Source organism: Rissa tridactyla, chromosome 5 (genome assembly GCF_028500815.1).
Source record: "Rissa tridactyla isolate bRisTri1 chromosome 5, bRisTri1.patW.cur.20221130, whole genome shotgun sequence".
Lineage (NCBI taxonomy): Eukaryota > Metazoa > Chordata > Aves > Charadriiformes > Laridae > Rissa > Rissa tridactyla.
In genome coordinates, this window is record NC_071470.1 from 28,686,244 (window position 1) to 28,707,440 (window position 21,197).

Consider the following 21,197-nt stretch of genomic DNA (forward strand, 5'->3'; position numbering starts at 1 on the left):
AATTGTTTAGGACTGGGGAGTATTTATGTAAAAGTCCTTTGAGGAAAACAAGAGATCTTACCCTGAAATTACTGCCTCAAATTTTAAGTAAAAACGGCTGTTTCTCTCAGCATTAAATTGCTTTTTTTTTTTGTTAGTGGTTTTCTTTGTTGGCTTTTTTTTTTAATTCCTGTCTGGTACCCTAAAACTAAGGTCAGTTTGTCCACGTATTGTTTCTGAGATGCCTTTTTTTTTTTTTTAAAGGTCTCTTAATTCTGAAAGTCTGTAAATTGTTCTGGATTTGAATAATGAAACTTGTCAGTAGCAAGACAGAGAAAGCAGTATCTTTGAGACTCAGAAGATTAGGAAAAAAATGTAAGAGTTTGGAAATTCACCTGCGTTGTATTTTTGCAAGGTGGATACTGTCTGAGCAGGATTCGAAGTAGAGGTTACTTGTTGAGACTGATACATGCAAGACACTTCAGTATATGTATTTCCTACTAATAATATTGAGATTACTTATGTTGCGTGTCCATTGGTCATTAATCCAAGCTTAATTACCTTTTAACTGACCAGTTTTCTGCTAAAGGCTGCATTACTCAATCGAGCAAGCAGGTTTTCAGCTGTGTTATTGCAGTTCCTATATAAAAGATACAGTTCATTTACTGAAGACTTGTAGTATTACATATGCAATTCCACATTCAAGATGGTGCTAGAGTTTTGGTTAAAGCGTTTGGTGTTATCTTTATTCTGCTGTACTGTATGAGGACATTTTAAGAATGAGCAAAAGAGGCTACTGCGTATGTACCTGCTCTGATGAAACCAGATCTCCCAGACTCTTTCCTTCTTTGCCTATAGGTGGCCACTTCACCTAAGCTATTCTACAGCACATACCAAGACATTGCTAGTGTCTAACGCTGCTGATCTCTCATGTCCTAATGGGGTTCAGGCAACGTGGTCCGTTTCTGAAGTAACCAGGCTCTCAGAATCTGCTAACTGGCACATGAAACAGTGTTAAAGAATTAGTCTTGGTTGATAGATTCCATAATGAATTTGAAAGAGCACTGCTCTAATGTATTGGACAAAAGCAAACGGTGCCTTCCATCCCACTGTTCTAAGAGGTTACTGCTTGGAGGTAACACTGAAACATAATTGGTGAAGCTTCATAATGGTAATTTCTTTGAAATGTAGTCAGGTGGGGGCCTGCTGTTATTTGGAGCATTGACTTTGCTCATTCTGAATTATGAGGAGGGAATACGACCCTTCTGATATCCGTATTACCGTATGTGAGCACTTACAGGAACAAGTGTGGCTCTAGTGAACAGTGTCGCTAAAAATTTGAAATGGTAATCTTCTTCTCAAATGTATCTTGCTTTCAGCACAAATTCGAGATGTGTCTAGAATAAGGTTCTTTTGAAAATTTCTTAGCGTTTGTCATCTTTGTTGCTCTAAGTGCAGAACTGTCAAATGTTCCACGCAGTTACTACAGTTCTGCACATAAACCGTATTTGAAGAAATAAGCTCCTAATCAGGCCAAATTAGTCAGTTTGTTATGATTGCATGTCTGAGCGTATTTTTAGTGATGGCTTACTCCAGCCAACTATTGTAGTCTCCAAAGATTACGGTATTTGTCTGCCGGTGAGACCAAGGTGTTTTTGCATAGTCTGTCTTGCACTTTGTGATAGTGATGTGTGAGAACAGAGGCAAACAGGCTTGTGGAGCCCGCAGCACAGGGAGTGTGTTTCTTTTCATCTTATGTAGGATGACAGATTAACTAGATTATTAAAAATTCATTGTAATCACTGGTTTATTTCTGGTGGTCTCTGTGTAAGGTGTATCAATTAGATACACCTTACTGTGTAAGGCAGTATCAATTAGATAGTACACTCTGACTGCTATGCTGGGGTACCAGGGAATCAGCTAGTAAATATTAGATGGTTTGCTAAGTGATTTAATTTACCCATCTTCATGTAACTAGAAGTGACATGAACAAGAGATGTGCAAAGGAAGCGCCCAATGTTCTTTTGACTTTTTTAAAAATAGGTGAAAAATGTTAGTCAAAAAGCTGTGTATGGAGAGTAACCAAGTGCTGGGAAGAAAACTGTTAATGTAAAGATAAAGATGGTAAGGTATGGTAAGGATGAAGCAAGTTGTGTAAAAGCCATCTTAACAAATCAGAAAGATGAAACGCCGAAGTTGCTGTTGAAAAGTCCATGTTTATTAAAGCAAAAAAATTGAGTTATGGTTCTGAAACAACCATTAATGCTTCTTGAAGCATATATCCTGATTAGCTAAGTCGTAAGCGTTTCTGTGTGTCTGAAGATGATTGTTGAGAATGTTTTTCCAGGAAATCCCAAAACACCTCACAAAGTCAGTGAATATTACCTTCCTTTTGCATTGTATGCAGCTGGCCTTCTGGAAAGGGATATACTGTCTCTCTCTAGAACACACAACATAGGTTAGGAAAGGATTTTAAAATAACCAGGAGCTAAAAAGAATTTTAGACGAGACATATGTTTGGAAAAATAAAATGGAGCTAGGACTGATATCACTCAGCTGCTTCTGTGAGAAAGCACCACAGGGTTTTATGATTTCCAACCAGTCATTGTTTTTCTACAATAATTTAATTTGTATTGGTTTAAGATTATTTGTATTGGCTCTCTCTTATCAAATCCGTTGGCTTCAAAAGTTTCCTTCTTTCTCCATATACTAAGTAAGCTGTATGGTATTGAATTTGGCAAACTATATCAGCCTGTGTTTTATAACTTAATATACCATACAGACAATTGAAATTAATTTGCTTGCCAAGGTAACCATCAGAGAGTAAAATAATTACAATATATTGATTCCTTTTTCCTTATGACTTTGGCATTTAAATAGATACTCATAGTACCACATACCTGATTTGTTAGGTTACTGAAGCTGCTACCCTGAGTATAATAGCGTAATGGATGCTGACAAAATTTTTAATTATTCCAATTTTTGTATGAGTTTTCTTGATACAGAAACCATTTATACTGAACTGGAGAAGTTCTTTGTGGCCGTTTAGTCTACATAGAAGTTGCTTAATAACTTGGAGGGGGGGCATTTGTTTCTCAGTTTACATCAAGACAGCAAAAGTAAATAAGTGTTTGACAGTGAATATAGCAGAGTACCTACTGAGGAAATTTTAAGTGTCCCTTCTGCATTTCACTTGATGCAGAAAATAACTTTTGCATAATTGGTGGCAACCAATTAAAAGTTTCTCCCGTGAGAAAAGCTTCTCCCTCTTGTCTTGCTTGGTATTGGATTTTTGTGATATTAAGTCAGTTTGTCTGCTTGGAAATAGATATTCTAAGGTCACACATCTATTGAAGATTACTTGGATCAATTATTGGTGAGCCCCAAAAGTGAAGTTAATAAATAGAATTTGTTTTTCTGACTGGTCCAATGTCTTTGTTGTAAATCAGTACCTATTCAAGTGAAAAGATAAAGATTTAATTACGTTCTCACTACTGAAGGGTCAAAAAGGTGTTGTACACGTACGTACCCTAAATGTTTCTTAGTTTAATCTGCCTTATAGTGGAGGAAAATCCCATAATGCAAATGGGTGCCATGTTTTATTGCTTTGAACTCTACCTGGATTGAACACCCCATGGAGCCTGCTGTTTTGGTGGATTTATTTATCTATTTATTTATTTAGTAATGATCTTGGGGTTAGTTTCGGGGTTTTTTTGTGCTTTTTTGGGTCTTTCTTGAGCACCTCTTTTGAGAGTACTTGTAACCAGATGAATTATGCTGTATCAGAATGTTAGAAAATGAAAATCTAAACTTTTATCTATCTCTCATCATCCTACAAAATATAGAAATAGATGTGTGGTTGCAGTGAATCACACTTTGTGCCTTACTCCGTTCACATGGCGTAACAGCTGATTCAGACAGAACAGCTACCTAATCTTCCGCTTGGGGACAGGCTACATGCCAAGAAAACAGTCCTGGTACACTACAGTCATAGTTCCATCTCTGTCTGGAGAGTCCTGTGACCTGTTAAAAGAATGATTTGAAACTATGAATATATTGATTTACTTTAACTTCTAGATTGTTTGAACTTGTATTCTGTGAAAGGAGCGTCTGTATTCTGCTGTAGCTGATCCTGCTTCAGCAGAGGTTTGGACTAGATGATCTCCAGAGGTTCATTCCAACCTAAACAACTCTGTGCGCCTGGGAAAGAGAAATGAGGATTTGTTTTAACAGCGTGAGCTAGTAAACTCTCAAAAACCTAAAAGTAACTGAGTGATTATTTTAATTGTTAAAGTAAAATGAAGTGTAGTGCTTTTGTCTTTTCAAAATGCATGAAGAGGATCAAGGAACTTTCCTCATAACCTTATAGGCCTGAAGAAACAAGCCATGTTTAGTAAATATTTGCAGTACACAATTCAAACCTTCTGGAGGAAAACTATTAACTTACCTTAGGCTAGAAGCAAAAAAAAAACAAAGACGCAAAAAGGAAAACCCCCAAACCAATACAAACCCCCCCTAAAAACAACCTTTCCCTTTGAGTTGTACAATGTGATGGAATGTTTCTGTGTATGTATTTATGGTATGTCAGATGTGGAAAGCTCATTCTAACAGTTTCGTTTTCCTTTTTTTGTCCAGAATTTTTGGTTATTGCATATGTACAGATCTGCAGAATAAAGTATAAATTTGCATGGCAATTTTGGGATCTAGTATGTAAGAGCCGTAACTAGATGACGTTACTGGGTGACAGGAAGGGCTGAAAGATCAGTTAAACCAAAGAATTTTGATGAATGGTGCTATCCTTAGTTTCATTGAATAATTGCGTGAAATAAGAGTGGTGCATGAACATTTGTGATCAAATTGAGGGAAAACTTGTTAAATCTCCTGGATGGTGACTGCTTGGTCCTTGTTTGCAACATTCAGAAGTAACCTACTAGCAGAGATGAATATCAATAAGAATTAAAGCGATTTGTCAAGAATCTGAGAGGAGCTAATGTTTCACAGCTTCTTGTTAGAAACTCACAACACTGAGCCCACTGTTAACACAGGCAGCAGTTTTTAGTAGATTTGGTGTACTTCAATATTGTTTTGTTTCCATGGTTCACAGTTGATTGAACTGATAATTTTAAATTTATAAAAAATATTTCAGGAGTAACTAAATTTATAGATTTAGTATCTTCTGGGAACATTTTCTGCAGCTATACAGGGGTGTGAACGTACGTATAAAAGCAATTGAATTGCTTTAAGCTAATGAGTTACCACTTGTCATCTCTGACTGCTCTACTTCCAAAGCAGAGCATGCTAAAAAGATCTTTGATTTAAGATTTGACATTACACACATATATCTGCCTGTGTTTGGGGGAAAAAAAAAAAGACAAAAAACTCAACAACCATTTTACATATATATGTGTAAATATATATGTTTATAAATATATATATAAAATATAAATGTGTGTATATATATTTATATATATTTTATATATATATATTAAAATGTGTGTGAGCTTTGCTGTTTTTTTTTTTAATTGCCATCATTCCTCATTACACAGAACTACATTAATTTGGCTCTGAACAGAGCAAAATTGGTGTGTTGGTCAGCAAGCAAGACCAGCTATTAGAGTCCTCTAACTGCAGCAGTCGGGTTGACTGTTCTTGTTCATGCTGGGTGAGTTCAGAAGCTTAATTTATCTGTTAGCATGGTCACTCCTGTGCCAGTAACATAACACCTATCCTTTATGTAATCCTTCCCTTGCTTCAGCCAGCTGATAAAAAGCCAAAAAGAACAACTTCTGATGGAACTGGATTTAAGTTAAAGCAGGGAAAGGAAATAGAAATACGTTGGAAACCGTAAAACAGAATAAAATGTGTTCTCATCATGGAGGAAGTTTTGTTACGCAAAATTAAAAATATGAATTAAAAAAATGAGGTGCTGCCCTTTGTATTTTGAATGAGAGAAAAGGGTTAGTAGAAATCTGGGTCAGTAGTTTAAATAATCTTACAGGTAATCATGAGATTTAAGCCTTTCGTGTTGGAATTACAAAAGCAATCATAATTAGGCACTTCCACATTGAAAAATGCTTTTAAGGTACTCCAGTATTTGTTCTATTTGGGGACTGTTTTTAATTTTGAACAGAAGCAAAGCAGTTGAAGCAGATCACCTCATTTTCTTAACTGATTGTGTCCTGTCGAACCAAGCCAGTGCCTGGAATATCTTACTTTCTGGCAATGGGGTTGCTGCATTAACTTCAACAATTTAAAAATATAGTAACTAAATCTTTTATTTAGAGAACAACACTGTCATATATGAAATAATTGCTGAGGCATTCGTTACATTAGGTCTGCAGCTAGTTTTTATATACTGCAGTAGGAGGTTGAGCAAGTGGTCTCTAGAGACTTGGCATTCTGCACAGTAGCTTCCTCCCCCCCCCCCCCCCCCCCCCCCCCGCCACCCTTTTTATTTTTATTTTATTTAGAAGCTAGCGCTGGCTCCCGCAGCGTGCTATGCAGGACAGCATGCAGCCTGTCAGATGACTCAAGTATTAGTTTCATGGTACAGGAGGAAATGAAGCATTTGATTCCAAAAGTTTTCACTTCTTCGGTGTAATGGTGAGCATATTGTTGCTGGTTTGGGGGATTACTTTTTTTTTTTTTTTTGACATGATGTTATAATTAAGTTAAGGAAGCGAATCTGTATTTCTTAGATTTTGAGTATTTGCTACAGGTGTCCTTTTGATGAGACAGTTCGGAGAGCTTAGCGAAAACAAGGCCAGCTCCTCCTCTGTTGCCCTTTTGGGGGGAGAAAGGGGGGGGTCAGGAGTGGTATAGCCATAAAGTGATGCTTATTACAACTACATAGGTTTGTCCATGTTACTGTGCTACTTGGTTCTTTCTGAACAGTTTAATTTATGTTGGTAAATTTACCGATGTAGAAGATGCCTTCTGAAGTTTAATATTGCTAAGTCATCCTCCGTTAAGTATGTGGCATAAAGGTTTATATTTAGCACTTCAGTGCAGCAATGCAGTTAGGAATAGAAAATTGCTTTTTCACTTGGCTGCAAATAATTAAAATTTAGAAGTTAGCATATAAGTCATTGCTTCAGTATATGATTTTTCAAGCGTGTGTTTCTGACAGAGAATTAAACTAACTTATTTCACTGTATAAATTAGTATACCCTTTCCCATAATATTTTCTTGTGCTTTAGCAACATATATTCACATTTCTCAGCAATTTCTGACCAGTAATCAGGAGAGAGGAGAAACTCTTACATCTTGGAAAAATGAAATCTTTATACCACCATGGTGACACAGCAAATCAAACTCTTTTTTTATGCATTTCTGTAACTTGATATTTGATCTGCATTACTGTTGGAGAGAATGCGTGTTCCACGACTATATGCATACAAGATCATGTCAAATTGTAGGAGGTTTGTATGTCTCAGTCTCCGAGCATGAAGGGGATGAGATGCTGCAGTTGATAATTGGGGAAACTGCTCAGAGGGTAGAAGAAGCTGCGCACTTTTCCCTGGTTACCGTTCCCAGCTGGGTGGTGTGTGCAGGGCACTTCTTGCATCCTTTTCACTTGTTTTGGATTGCTGCGTTTTGCTGTGATTCCAGCCTTTTGTTTGGTGTTATGGAAAGTATTATCTCCAAATGTGATCCCAGAGCATCGAAATAAGAATACTAAAATCTGATCTAGTTAAAGATGTTCCTGCTTACTGCAGGGGGGTTGGACTTGATGACCTTTAAAGGTCCCTTCCAACCCAACACATTCTATGGTCTACACAGTGTGCACCTCAACTAGTTTTTCTTCCAAAAGGAAAGGCTGTAGGTTGGTATTTCACTGACTGGCATGCACCTTTTATTCCATTAGAATAGCGCGGGGTTTTCTCCTGTGGGACAGTTGGTAGTCTATTGTGCCACTTAGTGTGTTTATCTTTCAGCACTTTGCTGTTCTGGTGCTGCTGCTTTAGAACTGCTCACAAGTCTAGGTAGATGGTTAAAGCAGAAGAAAATGCACATGAGAATAACACTGAAATTGGATTTTAAAAGGAGGCTTGAGTGTATGGAAGGTTTATGTGGGGGAATAAAGGAGGAAAATAGAGGCTTATAGGGAGTAAGCTGTTTATTTTTCCCTTTGCTGTCCTGAGCAAACAACAAAACGTTTAAAAAAGAAGAAAAATTGGGCATTGTAAACTAGCAAAACTATGGGATAAGTTTTGCATGAAGATACTGTGGTAGCCTTTCCTCTCCCTCTCTGCCACTTATACATATATGTCGTCATGCTGTTCTCCTTTTCACCTTCACTCCTGATTTTCTGTATCCTTTTAACAGTCCTATTCTCACAGGTATAAATTGTGCAACCAAAACGGTCAGACTTAGCTTTTTAAAATGCATCTTAGTGATCAGTTGATTCTTGAACTTTTCATGAGACTCTTGGCTAAATGTGAAGTGATATAGTGCAGTAAACATGATACTGCATAGTTTGCAAAACCTTGGATATACAACAATGCTTATGACTTGGAGTTGGAAACCTCTGTGTGAGTGTATCTACGTGTTTCATGAAATCGTTTTGACCTGCAATTAATGTATTTATAGTAATGGATTTCTATCTAGTAAGAATTTTTGTTGCTTTTTAATGTGTAGTTACCACGCAAAAAGAAAAATAGATGTCTGCCAAGATATATTTACTGTATTGGTGGTGTTCTAGAAAATGAATATTCTTTTTAGTAAGTTGCACTTTCTTTTTTATTTTTTTTTTTCTTCCCCCCTCTCTCCCCTCCCTGTGGTTTTGTTGTGCAGAGCTCCGGGATTGAAACGTTAGTGGAGGAGCTTTGCTCCAGACTGAAAGACCTTCAGAGTAAGCAAGGTGAGGAATAAATCTTTAAACTCTTGAGGCCATATCTTGTATTTATCAACTGTGTAACATTCTGAGGGGTGGGGGGACAGGCTGTTAATTCAGTAGCTTTTCATGCAGGCCATGCAATTTTAAAATACATTTGAATAATTTCATTCAAATAGTTTGAGCAATTTTGTACTAGTATGCTTTGTTTACCTAGGAAATAGCCATTCACAAATGGAGTTTCATATATATAACATACATATATATATATATATATTACTGTTCATATCCAGCTATATTCAGGATCCCCCCTCCCTACCAAAAGAAGTCAAAATAAAGTAGGCTTGTTTCTGTTCCTTTTGTGTATTGGTATTTGTAAAGAATAGATTGGCCTTAAAATTGTTACATCCTAGCTATTCCTGTGAGAAGCATCCAAGTAGCCATGGCAGAGAGGTGTGCCTAAAATTTCAAGGCTTTAGCGGGATGATAATGAGGACTTTTATGTTCTCAAGCTCAGGGTCTGGAGCATAAGGTAAAATTGTTGTGTCTCCGATGAAAGTTCATCGCACATAAATGTTTATTCAGGCACACAGCAGCAGCCTTTGACACTTATAGTAAAATTAATATATTTATGGTGTAGTATAAATAGCAATAAATGAAGTATAAATATGTACCTGCTTAAAGCATGATTTTAGCTGTTTCGATTCCCTTTTTCTGTTGTTTAAACAGTTATTACTAGTCAGCTCTTAGTATTTCATAGTGCTATGCTGTGACGCTTTCTTACTGAGCCAAGATGATGCTAACCATTTATTTTGGAAAAAAAAAAAGCAAAACGAGTGTGTATCTCGCATCACTACTTTGGTATTTTACAGATTTTAATACAAAGGATTTAGAAATATTTAGAGCCACCTCTCACACAGGAAACATGCCCTTACATCTATCCAAAGCACAGCAACTACTGTGGGGTGCTTCCTTTTAGTGAAATACATGAGAGAATTGAGGCAACCATTTGTAAAGATGTTTAGTTAAATAGTTGCTTTTTAAAATCTTTTTTTATACCTAGCAATGTACGAAGAAGATAAAGATTTGAATATGAAATAGCTAAAAATCCAAAAGAAAGTCTCCTTGTTGGGGGCATTGCTAACCATGAAGTTGCATGTAGCTGCTAGCCAGTCACATTTGGTGAAATTTGTAGGGCTTAATAAGACAACTGTGGAAAACTTGAATCTTGGGTGATAATTTATAATTTCTTAATGTATAATAATCAGGCTATAAATTGTTCTGTTACTTACAGTGTTATATGGAAATTTACTACTATTGCAGGTATACATCCTGGTGCTTTTTGTTAAATACTGTTATAAAATACACTGGTGTTTTGAATTTTTCTGTTAAGTGTTTGGAATTTTCTTCCAAAACAGAGGAGAAGATTCACAAAAAGTTAGAAGGCTCTTTGTCTCCCGAGACTGACTTATCTCCCACAGCAAAGGATCAAGTAGAAATGTACGCATTTTTTTGTTGTTGTTGTTATTATTCTTATCTGAGATGCTTTTCTCCTTTTGCTCCCATATTTTAAAACAGTAAAGTTAACTTAGTGAGGAATCTGGAGTTTTGTGGATATTTAGAAATAATTCTTTTTCCTGACATCTTCTTTTGTTCATCTTATGGATTTAAATATGAGCATTTGATACCGTGGGCTAGTATAATTTTTGTCAAAGTCCTCACTGCTTTCTTCTGACTATAAGCAGAACTCAACTTTCCTTAAGATCAAGTCAGCTAGACAAATAAAAAGCCTTTAAAACTGCATTAATTGACATATTAGACTTGTGGGGAGAGAATTCGTTTCCCGTCTCCAGAATTCTGTCTTCTGTTGCAGAAGTGGGAAACTGGAACTCTTTGTACTCTTTATAACCAAAGTATTCTACTAGTTACCAAGTACCTGAGTCTGGTGTTACGGAAGTACCCAGGAGTTTTATCGTTAACTTCTCTAGGAGATATGAATGCTTCTGTATCTCTTAGTAATAGCCATCGCTAGCAACAGTCTAGTGTAAGTGTGGCTAAATGGATGATACTTCAAGGAACTGATTGTGCTAATGTGCACTTAACGGACTTAAAAAGATTTTTTAATAGTTTTTCCTTGAAATATGTGCAATTCAGTATAAATCTCTTTACTGTCAAACACATGCTACTTTAAAAATTGCAGAAAACCATATTTTAGTCTTGTCCCTCTTGGACAAAGCTGTTAGCATTGTAAACTACTGTAGAACTACACTTTTTTGCAATAACTAAGATGTTTTGTTAGAAGTGGGTGCTTGTTGACCGTCTTTGCAAAACCATGTTGATGTTGTTTGATTTCTGCGATTGCTACAGCTTTTTCTTAATAGCTGGACGATCAGACTACGTAGACCTTAACAGATTGTATCTCATTTCACCAAAGAGAAGTAAAATAACCTGAAATTCAGGACTTCCTCATTTATACTCTAAATCATACATGTTTGAGAAGACTGCAGTGAATTGCTACATTGTTTAATAAATCTGGAGTCAGGCCTTCACAGTTTTAACCATCCAGAATTTCGGTCTACAGCGAAGTTTAGTGCTCCCTAAAAATAGGATTGTTTTACTTGACGGTATGTTTTGAAACATAATTAATATAAGCACTTTTAAAGCTTATCTTAATCTTCCCTTTGTTATCAAATAAACAGTGCAATGAGTGGCGTGTGCATAAGTAGAACAAACTAGATTTTGTGGCAATTAGAATGGTAGTGTTTTGATGTGTTTTTAGTAATACTTCTAGTCTTAATGCCTGTCTGAAGTTCTACAATTTGAATGTCACCTTTTTGTTTTGCTTTCAGGTACTATGAAGCATTTCCTCCTCTTTCTGAAAAGCCAGTTTGCCTGCAGGAAATTATGACTGTATGGAATAAATCCAAAGTATGCTCTTACTCTAGCTCCTCATCTTCATCCACTGTTCCACCAACTAGCACGGATACATCTTCTCCAAAGGACTGCAATAGTGAAGGTGAAGTAACTAAAGACAGAAGTAATAAAGTATCTGCCACTGTACAGGAAAGAACCCAGCAGAAGAAAAGTAAAAATGAGAAAGAAAACAAGTTTAGTAACAACACTGTTGAAGAGAAGCCTGTTTTGTACAAAAAGCAAGTCCGACATAAGTCTGAGGGAAAGATGCGTCCTCGCTCCTGGTCGTCCGGATCCAGTGAGGCTGGCTCAAGTTCTAGTGGTAATCAATGTGAATACAAGGCATCAATGAAATGTATTAAAGTAAGACACAAAACAAGAGAGGTTCGAAATAAAAAGGGGCGTAATGGGCAAAGCAGGCTTTCAGTGAAATCTGGTGAAAAGGCTGATAGAAAAGTCCTCAGCGGAAGCAGTAGCAGCAGTAGCAGCGGGTCCATCAAACAGCTTTGCAAAAGAGGTAAAAGGCCATTAAAAGAAATTGGAAGAAAAGAAGCTGGCGGTAGCGATGGAAAAGATTTGTATTTGGACAGCAGAAATGAAAAGGAATATAAAGAAGAACCCTTGTGGTATACTGAGCCGATTACAGAGTACTTTGTTCCTCTTAGCAGAAAAAGCAAGCTGGAGACTACATACCGCAACAGAGAAGATATATGTGGCGTAACATCAGAGGCTGTAGAAGAGTTGTCTGAATCAGTGCATGGTCTTTGTATTAGCAACAATAATATTCATAAAACATACCTCGCAGCAGGTACTTTCATAGATGGTCACTTTGTAGAAATGCCTGCAGTTCTAAATGAGGATATTGACCTCGCTGGGACCTCAATATGTTCTCAACCAGAGGACGACAAATATTTAGATGATGTTCATCTGTCAGAACTAACGCACTTCTATGAAGTGGATATTGATCAATCCATGTTGGATCCTGGTGCCTCAGATACGATGCAAGGGGAGAGTCGGATTTTAAATATGATTCGACAAAAGAGCAAAGAAAAAACTGATTTTGAGGCAGAATGTTGCATAGTGTTAGATGGAATGGAGTTGCAAGGGGAAAGTGCAATATGGACAGATTCGACCAGCTCTGTTGGTGCTGAAGGGTGGTTCTTGCAAGACCTTAGTAATTTAGCTCAATTTTGGGAGTGCTGTTCATCTTCTAGCTCTGGTGATGCAGATGGGGAAAGTTTTGGAGGAGATTCTCCGATCAGATTCTCCCCCATCTTAGACAGCACAATGCTTAATTCACACATGCTTGCTGGCAATCAAGAGCTCTTTTCAGATATTAATGAAGGGTCTGGTATAAACTCTTGTTTTTCAGTGTTTGAAGTGCAATGCAGTAACTCTGTTTTACCATTTTCTTTTGAAACACTCAACTTGGGAAACGAAAATGCAGATTCTAGTAGCACTGCTAATATTCTTGGGAAAACACAGTCTAGATTGCTAATATGGACCAAAAATAGTGCCTTTGATGAAAATGAACACTGTTCCAATCTTTCAACAAGAACCTGTAGTCCATGGTCACACTCAGAAGAAACACGTTCAGACAATGAGACTTTAAATATTCCATATGAAGAATCCACGCAATTTAATGCAGAAGATATTAATTATGTAGTTCCTAGAGTGTCTTCGAATTATGTAGATGAAGAAATTCTAGATTTTTTGCCCGAAGAAACCTGCCAGCAACAAGCTAGGACTTTAGGAGAAATGTCCACTTTGATTTTCAAAAAAAAATCTAAGCTAGAATCTGTCTGTGGTATTCAGCTAGAACAAAAAGCAGAAAGTAAAGACTATGAAACTACACAAGGGTGTAGTGAAAGCAGTCCACGTGGAGAAGGCTACAGCTCAGGGGTTATTAAAGATATTTGGACAAATATGGCAGACAGAAATTCGGCAGCGATGGTAGAAATAGAAGGAATAGAAGATGAATTGTTTTCAACTGATGTAAATAACTATTGCTGCTGTTTGGATACAGAAGCAAAAGTTGAAACCCTCCAGGAGCCCAATAAGGCAGTGCAGAGATCAGAGTATCATCTTTGGGAAGGTCAAAAGGAGAATTTAGAAAAGAGATCCTTTGTCTCAAATGACTTATCAAAAGTGGATGGTGGTGACTATACTACACCATCAAAACCTTGGGATGTTAACCAGGATAAAGAAAACTCGTTTATACTTGGTGGGGTGTATGGGGAGCTCAAAACATTTAACAGTGATGGAGAATGGGCAGTGGTGCCACCAGGTCACTCAAAAGGGAGCTTATTACAATGTGCAGCTTCTGATGTAGTGACAATAGCTGGTACGGATGTTTTTATGACTCCAGGTAACAGCTTTGCCCCTGGTCATAGGCAATTATGGAGGCCATTTGTATCATTTGAACAGAATGAGCAATCAAAGAGTGGAGATAACGGATTAAATAAGGGTTTTTCTTTTATCTTCCATGAAGACTTACTAGGAGCTTGTGGTAACTTTCAAGTTGAAGAACCAGGGCTTGAATACTCATTCTCTTCCTTTGATCTGAACAATCCATTTTCACAAGTTCTTCATGTAGAGTGTTCGTTTGAGCCAGAAGGAATTGCATCTTTCAGCCCTAGTTTTAAACCTAAGTCAATTCTGTGCTCTGATTCAGACAGTGAGGTTTTACACCCCAGGATATGTGGTGTTGATCGAACGCAGTACAGGGCTATACGGATTTCTCCAAGGACTCACTTTCGCCCGATTTCTGCATCTGAACTTTCTCCAGGTGGTGGAAGTGAGTCGGAATTTGAGTCAGAAAAAGATGAGGGAAGTATTGCTGTCCCTTCTCAAGTAGATGTATTTGAGGATCCACAAGCAGATCTCAAACCTCTGGAAGAAGATGCAGAAAAAGAAGGGCATTATTATGGAAAATCAGAGCTTGAATCTGGAAAATTTCTTCCCAGATTAAAAAAGTCTGGAATGGAGAAGAGTGCACAAACATCATTGGATTCCCAAGAAGAGTCGGCTGGGATGTTGCCAGTAGGAAACCAAGATCCCTGTTTAGAATGCAGTATGAAAGAATCTCTAGATGGGAGGGCAATGGAGAGCTCTAAAGTAAACTGCAGAATAGTGGAGCCACGTGAGGAAACTAGCAGGTTTTGCAGTTGTAAAGCAGGGTGCCATTTCCCCACGTACGAGGATAATCCTGTTTCTTCAGGAGAGCTCGAAGAGGTATGTGGATATATAACGTTACAGAATTTGCAGCAGGCAGCTGATAACCAGCAATTTGTCATGTGACAGTTCAAGTTAAATGTTTGAAATTGTATAGTTCTTTTGAAAAATACAGTTTTGTAGAAACACTGGAGGTTCCATCTGAACATAAGGAAAAACTTTTTTACTGTAAGGGTGACCTGGCACTGGCACAGGTTGCCCAGGAAGGTTGTAGAGTCTCCATCCTTGGAGATATTCAAAAGACATCTAGACATGGTCCTGGGCAACCTGCAGTAGGTGGCCCAGCTCGAGCAGGGGGAGTTGGATATCATGACCTCCAGAGTTCCTTTTGAACCTCAATCATTCTGTGATTCTGTGAAAAATTAACCATCTTCAGGCATTACAGTGTCATCTTGCATACCTTTAGAAATATATGCATGTGAAGACTCATGTGACTTTAAAATCTGTTTACCTTAGGTTTTTAGCTTATCTGATTTACATATAATATGTTAAAATGTGCATAAAGTTTGAGTAATGAGATATTACTGATTTTTATTCAAACCTATTTTAAAGAGGATGATCTGAAGTCAGTCTTCGCAATATGAATTATGGTTACTTCCAAGTAGAAGAATTTGGAGTTGAATTACTGGATGTAAATTTCAGGAAAGAAGGGTTTGTAGAAAGGCTTAATTTTCTGGAAATTAAAATGTTCTCTTGTCAGCGTAGACACAAAAAGAAATAAAACATGGATGCAAAATATCCATCACTACCACAGTACTGTAAGGAAGGCTAACTGTAACTACAGGTTACAAGAGCAAAAGAGCAAAAATCCCTTCCAGCCAAAAATATTCAAGTTGTTCTTGCTGTGAGCTCCCTCTGCTCTTGAGAAGAAATATTTGGCCAGCAAAATGAAGATCCTTAAATGTGTCCAGAGGATGGCAACAAAGCTGGTGACAGGGCTGGACCTGTGAGGAGTGGCTGAGGACTTTGGGTTTGTCTAGTTTGGAGAAAAGGAGGCTGAGGGGTTGACCTCATTGATCTCCTCAGCTTCCTGAGGAGGGGGAATAAGAGGGAGGTGCTGGTCTCTTCTCCCTGGGATCCAGTGAGAGGAGGCATGGGAATGGTTCAAAGCTGCACCAGGGGAGCTTTAGACTTGATATTTGGAAGGATTTCTTTGCTGAGAGGTGCATCAAACACTGGAACAGGCTTCCTAGAGAGGTGGTGGATGCCCCAAGCCTGTCAGTGTTTAAGAGGCATTTGGACAATGCCCAATAACATGCTTTAGCTTTTGCTGAGCCCTGAAGTGGTCAGGTAGTTGGACTAGATGGTTGTTGTAGCTCCCTTCCAACTGAAACAGTCTAGTCTATTCTAGTCTAAAATAATTTAGTCGTGTGGCCAGCCCAGAGGTGTTGTCTGGGTAGTTGTAAGTTGCATCTTAGATTTTCTTTTCCTCTTCAGCCCCTTACACATACTCGGCAGTTGTTGTATCTACATTAGGAGGGATTTTTTTTTTTCATTTTCAGCTGAAGAGTTGCACCCAGCTTGTGCTGTGCGATTGCAGACTCCTCAATTATAAGTTTGAAACACTAATTCATGTATGGGAAGGCTAGCCTTTTTCTTGCTAAAACTGAAGCTAACCTTTTTATTGAACAAAATTAGAGTTCCTATTTTCCTTCTTCCCCATTTGTTTCTCCTCTCATCCTCCTTTAAATTAATTGCTATTGCAGTTTCTTTTCCCAATGTCAATAAGTTGATGTCTGCTGTTTGCACATGAGAATCAAATTTATGACTTTTCCAGGCTTAGCTGTTAAATTAACAGCGATGAAGTGGCTCCAAAAATCTTTTCTGGAGTCTAGGAAGTTTCTGGGTGTGTGCCAGTCCTTGCAAAAAGTGTCACCAAAAAATAAATAAAGTTAGACTTTAAGTCCCAACAGATTCCGGAATTACCTTTTTCCAGGAGTAAGCAAAATCTGACTTCATCATGCAGTAGGACATAATGAATAAACAAATGGTATAATACGGTTATTTGTGACGGCAAGAGTCTAAAGTTCCTTCCAGCCCTTTCCGGATTTCCTTTCTGGATGCTTAGTGCTCCATGAGGATGCTTACGCTCATCTTTACTTCAATCACTTACCCATTCAAGAAAGTGTCTAGTCTAAGATAAGTGTACAGTGGTTCCATAGTTTATGGTAGCTATGAGGCTTGAAAAAAACTTTGGTACTGAATAGGGCTCAGAAAGCTCTGGTATTGGATTTTCTTTAAGTTCCTTCGTGCAAGAGGAAAACTAACTACTTCCCTTGCTCAGGTCACTTTATAGCTTTTCAGTGCACTTTCAGGCATTTTCATAGCTTCAAAATTATAAACCAGTGAGAAGTACAAAGGGCCAACAACAGTCTCAGCAGCCTGGACTCCAGTTTGGTTTGCAATTCCTGGGGGCCTTGAGGAGCCTGATTACAACCTAAACTCAGAAAGACTGGATTAACTAGTCCTAGCAGCTAGCTAGTATCTAGCAGCTCTCAAGAGGATGTGTGCAGACTGGGCTTTTCTATGAGCTGTTAGTGTGCATCTCAAGATAACAGGCTTTTTGACTTTACATTTATCTAGATTTATTATTGTGGTTAAGTGTATCTGTAAAAGAGCAAAGTTTTTTAAGCATTAAACCAATTTTAATATGTTGGTTAGAAGTAAACCTTAATCAGTAAAGATGATGACTGTCTCATGCGTGGGAAGGGGTGCAAAAGTCATGCAAGTATGTCTTTTGGTGCACAAACTTTTTTAAGAGTGATACCGTTTATTTTCATGAGTGTTAAACAAAATCAATATAAAATACCTAGAACTAGAATGGTTTAGGAGAAGCATTCTTCCTGGACACCCCACACATGCACGGGAAAAAGAGTTTTAACTTGAGCAGAGGCTATGGAATTGACTGATTAGTATAGATCAATATTTGTAAAGATTTTTTTAAAAATCAAACTTCTGTGCTTCTGTTTATTGACTTATGATAACAATTAAAGTTTTGTTTAACTCACTGTTATTTAACATAAAGTTTGAGTTGTGTTCTGAGGTACCTCCAATATTTTTGCATAAATAATGGATGTGAAAATACTAGTGTAGACCACAGTGTAGTAGAAAACATTCTGGTTTGCATCATATAAACTTGAATTACACACATGCTGTGCAAACGCGTGTCTTTGAATACCTCCTATTTATTTAACTGAATCTGGTTCAGTTTCCTCCCTCTTAGAGCACTTCTTTTAGAACTATAGGATGTTTTGCAGCAGGAATTTGCTGATAGCTCCTGCAGAAATTGTTGTGAAAGTGAATGATAATTATATACCTAGCTTTAAGATTAAATAAAAAAAGCAAAACACACAAAACCCCACCCCCAAACAAAAAAAAAACCCACTCTCCCAAACAACAGAAAATATCCCATAAAAAATACCCCGTGAAATACAGTCCTTTTTATTCCGAGTAAATGCTCTTAGCACTTAGCTGTGGAGTCATGGGTAGGTACATGATCTGGTCCAGTTAATGGTCTCTGAATATAACAACGCTGAATCTCTTATGAACAAATTTGATGTGGGCTCTGATCTAGTAGGTGTGCCCTAAGAATGCTTATACTATTGAGTCCTTGACAAAGATAAAGTTTGGCAAAACAATTGCACTCTCAAAATAACAGTCAGTGGCTTACTAGAGGACATGGAATGTGACTAATTTTTCTGGTCTGGGGTGTAAAATACATGTTTATGAAAATCCCTGATGATATCAAACTGGAAAAGTCTGCAGTTACACTGGAAGACAGGATTAGAATCAAAAGGTTGTTAAATTGGAGAAACGATCTGAAAAATAAAATGCAGTGACAAATGCAAACTTCTAAAGAAAATAATAATCCTCTTAAACACAGTGTGAGGAGCGACAGGCGAGGAAATGATGCGAAACAGAAAAGCACCTTCAAGTAGATCATAAACTGAGCATAAATCAGCAATGGCACACTGCAAAAGACAGCGACCTTGTGATATATAAATAGGAAAGGTCTTCTGTAAGAGGGGAAGCAGTTGCTCAACTGGAGCTGGAAAGCCTTTTGCTGGAGTACCGGGCTCAGCTCCCATTACCTTGTATCAAGAAAGATGTCCTGAAGGGAGAGCAACACAAAGATCACTACTTTTGAAAACAGAGTGAAGGAACTGGGGTTGCTCTGTCTCAAAAAAACCCAAAACAAACAAACAAAAAACCCCAAACAAACCAACAACAACCCCCAGAAAACGAAAGAACAACCAGAGAAACTTGAAGAACCACCCAGCAGTTTTGCAGAAGCCATGTTCATAGTTACAGGAGGTAAGGGAGAAGCTGTGCTTGTCCTGTAGGCTCTGGTAAATACAAAGAAAGTTGATGTGATGACCTTAAATCATAGCAAGGGAAATTGAAGAAAAAGAACTCTAAACAGAAAATGAGCTTAGTAAAGCTCAATATTAAATTTATAATTGAGTAAGGTTCAATTATTTTTAGGGAAGCAGTGGAAAATCTGTCTTGAAGAGATTTAGAGTGTAGGAGTAGTGCATTGTAGTTGATTCTGGCTTTGTGCTAGAATAGGGACTAGATGATCTCATAGGGTCCCTTACAAATACTTTCAGTGAAATTTGAGAATTAGGTGACTGGCAAATAGGTTTTAAGAACATAAATCATAGAATCATAAAATAGTTTGGGTTGGAAGGGACCTTTAAAGGTCATCTAGTCCAACCTCACCTGCAATGAGCAGGGACTCCTTCAACTAGGTCAGGTTGCTCAGAGCCCCATCCAGCCTGACCTTGAATGTTTCTAGGGATGGGGCATCTACCGCCTCTCTGGATGACCTGTTCCAGTGTTTCACCACCCTCATTGTAAAAAATGTCTTCTTTATAGCTAGTCTAAATCTATCCTCCTTTAGTTTAAAACCATTACCCCTTGTCCTGTCATAATAGGCCATGCTAAAAAGTCTGTCCCTGTCTTTCCTGTAGGCCCCTTTTAAGTACTGGAAGGCCGCTATAAGGTCTCCTTGGAGCCTTTTCTTCTCCAGGCTGAACAACCCCAACTTTCTCAGCCTGTCCTCATAGGAGAGGTGCTCCAGCCCTCTGGTCATCTTCGTGGCTCTCCTCTGGACCCACTCCAACAGGTCCATGTCTTTCCTGTGCTGAGGGCTCCAGAACTGGACAACAGCATTCCAGGTGGGGTCTCACCAGAGCAGAGCAGAGGGGCAGAATCACCTCCCTCAACTGCTTGCCATAATTCTTTTGATGCAGCCCAGGGTACGGTTGGCTTTCTGGGCTCACTCACGTGTGAGTCCACGTTGTTGTCTCATGTCCAGCTTTTCATTCACCAGTATCCCCAAGTCCTTGTTGGTAGGGCTGCTCTAAATCCTTTCATTCCCCAGCCTGTATTGATACTGGGGGTTGTCCTGACCCAGGTGCAGGACCTTGTACTTGGCCTTGTTGAACCTCATGACCTTCTTAAGCCTGTCCAGGTGACTCTTGATGACATCCTGTCCCTCGGGCATGTCAGCCGCACCACTCAGCACTGTCTGTGTCATTGATGAAGACATTGAACAGTACTGGTCCCAGTATGGACCCCCGAGGGACACTGCTTATCAACAATCTCCATCTGGACATTTAGCTGTTGACCACTACCCTCTGAATGTGACCATCCAACCAATTCCTCATCCACTGAACAGTCCACCCATCAAATTCTTATGTCTCCAATTTAGAGAGCAAGATGTTCTGGGGGACCGTGTCAAAGGCCTTACAGAAGTCCAGGTAGATGACATCTGTAGCTCTTCCCTTATCCACTGGTGTAGTCACTCCATCATAGAAGGCCACTAGATCGGTCAGGCAAGACTTGCCCTTGGTGAAGCCATGCTGGCTGTCTAAAATCACCTGCCTATCCTCCATGTGTCTCAGCAGAGCTTCTAAGAGGATCTGTTCCATGATCTTCCCAGACACAGAGGTGAGGCTGACAGGTTGGTAGTTTCCAGGGTCCTCCTTTGTACCTTTTTTAAAAATGGGTACAACGTTTCCCTTTTTCCAGTCACTGGGGACTTCACCTGAACTGACGTAACTTTTCAAATAACAGAAAGAGTGGCTTGGCAACTACATCAGCCAATTCCCTCAGGACTCTGTGATACATTTTCTGTATGTTCAGGTTCCTCAGGTGATCAGAACCTGATCTTCTCTTACAGTGGGGAGGACTTTCTCCCCCATTCTGTGCCTTGCGGTCTATCCACTCG

General features: G+C 38.5%; 1 protein-coding gene across 8 annotated transcripts in view; it reads left to right on the forward strand.

Annotated features, from left to right (window-relative positions):
* Positions 1-21,197, forward strand: part of KIAA0232 (KIAA0232 ortholog) — a 71,918-nt gene that overhangs the window by 39,439 nt on the left and 11,282 nt on the right. For 4 of the 8 annotated variants that reach the window (XM_054202066.1, XM_054202070.1, XM_054202072.1 and 1 more), the window contains 3 exons: positions 8,776-8,842; positions 10,234-10,315; positions 11,665-14,962. In XM_054202066.1, the coding sequence (XP_054058041.1) occupies positions 8,776-8,842; positions 10,234-10,315; positions 11,665-14,962 (3,447 nt within the window). Of the gene's footprint in view, positions 1-5,525; positions 5,642-6,449; positions 6,583-8,775; positions 8,843-10,233; positions 10,316-11,664; positions 14,963-21,197 lie in introns of all 8 variants that reach the window. The other 4 variants (XM_054202068.1, XM_054202069.1, XM_054202073.1 and 1 more) reach the window with 3 other exon arrangements.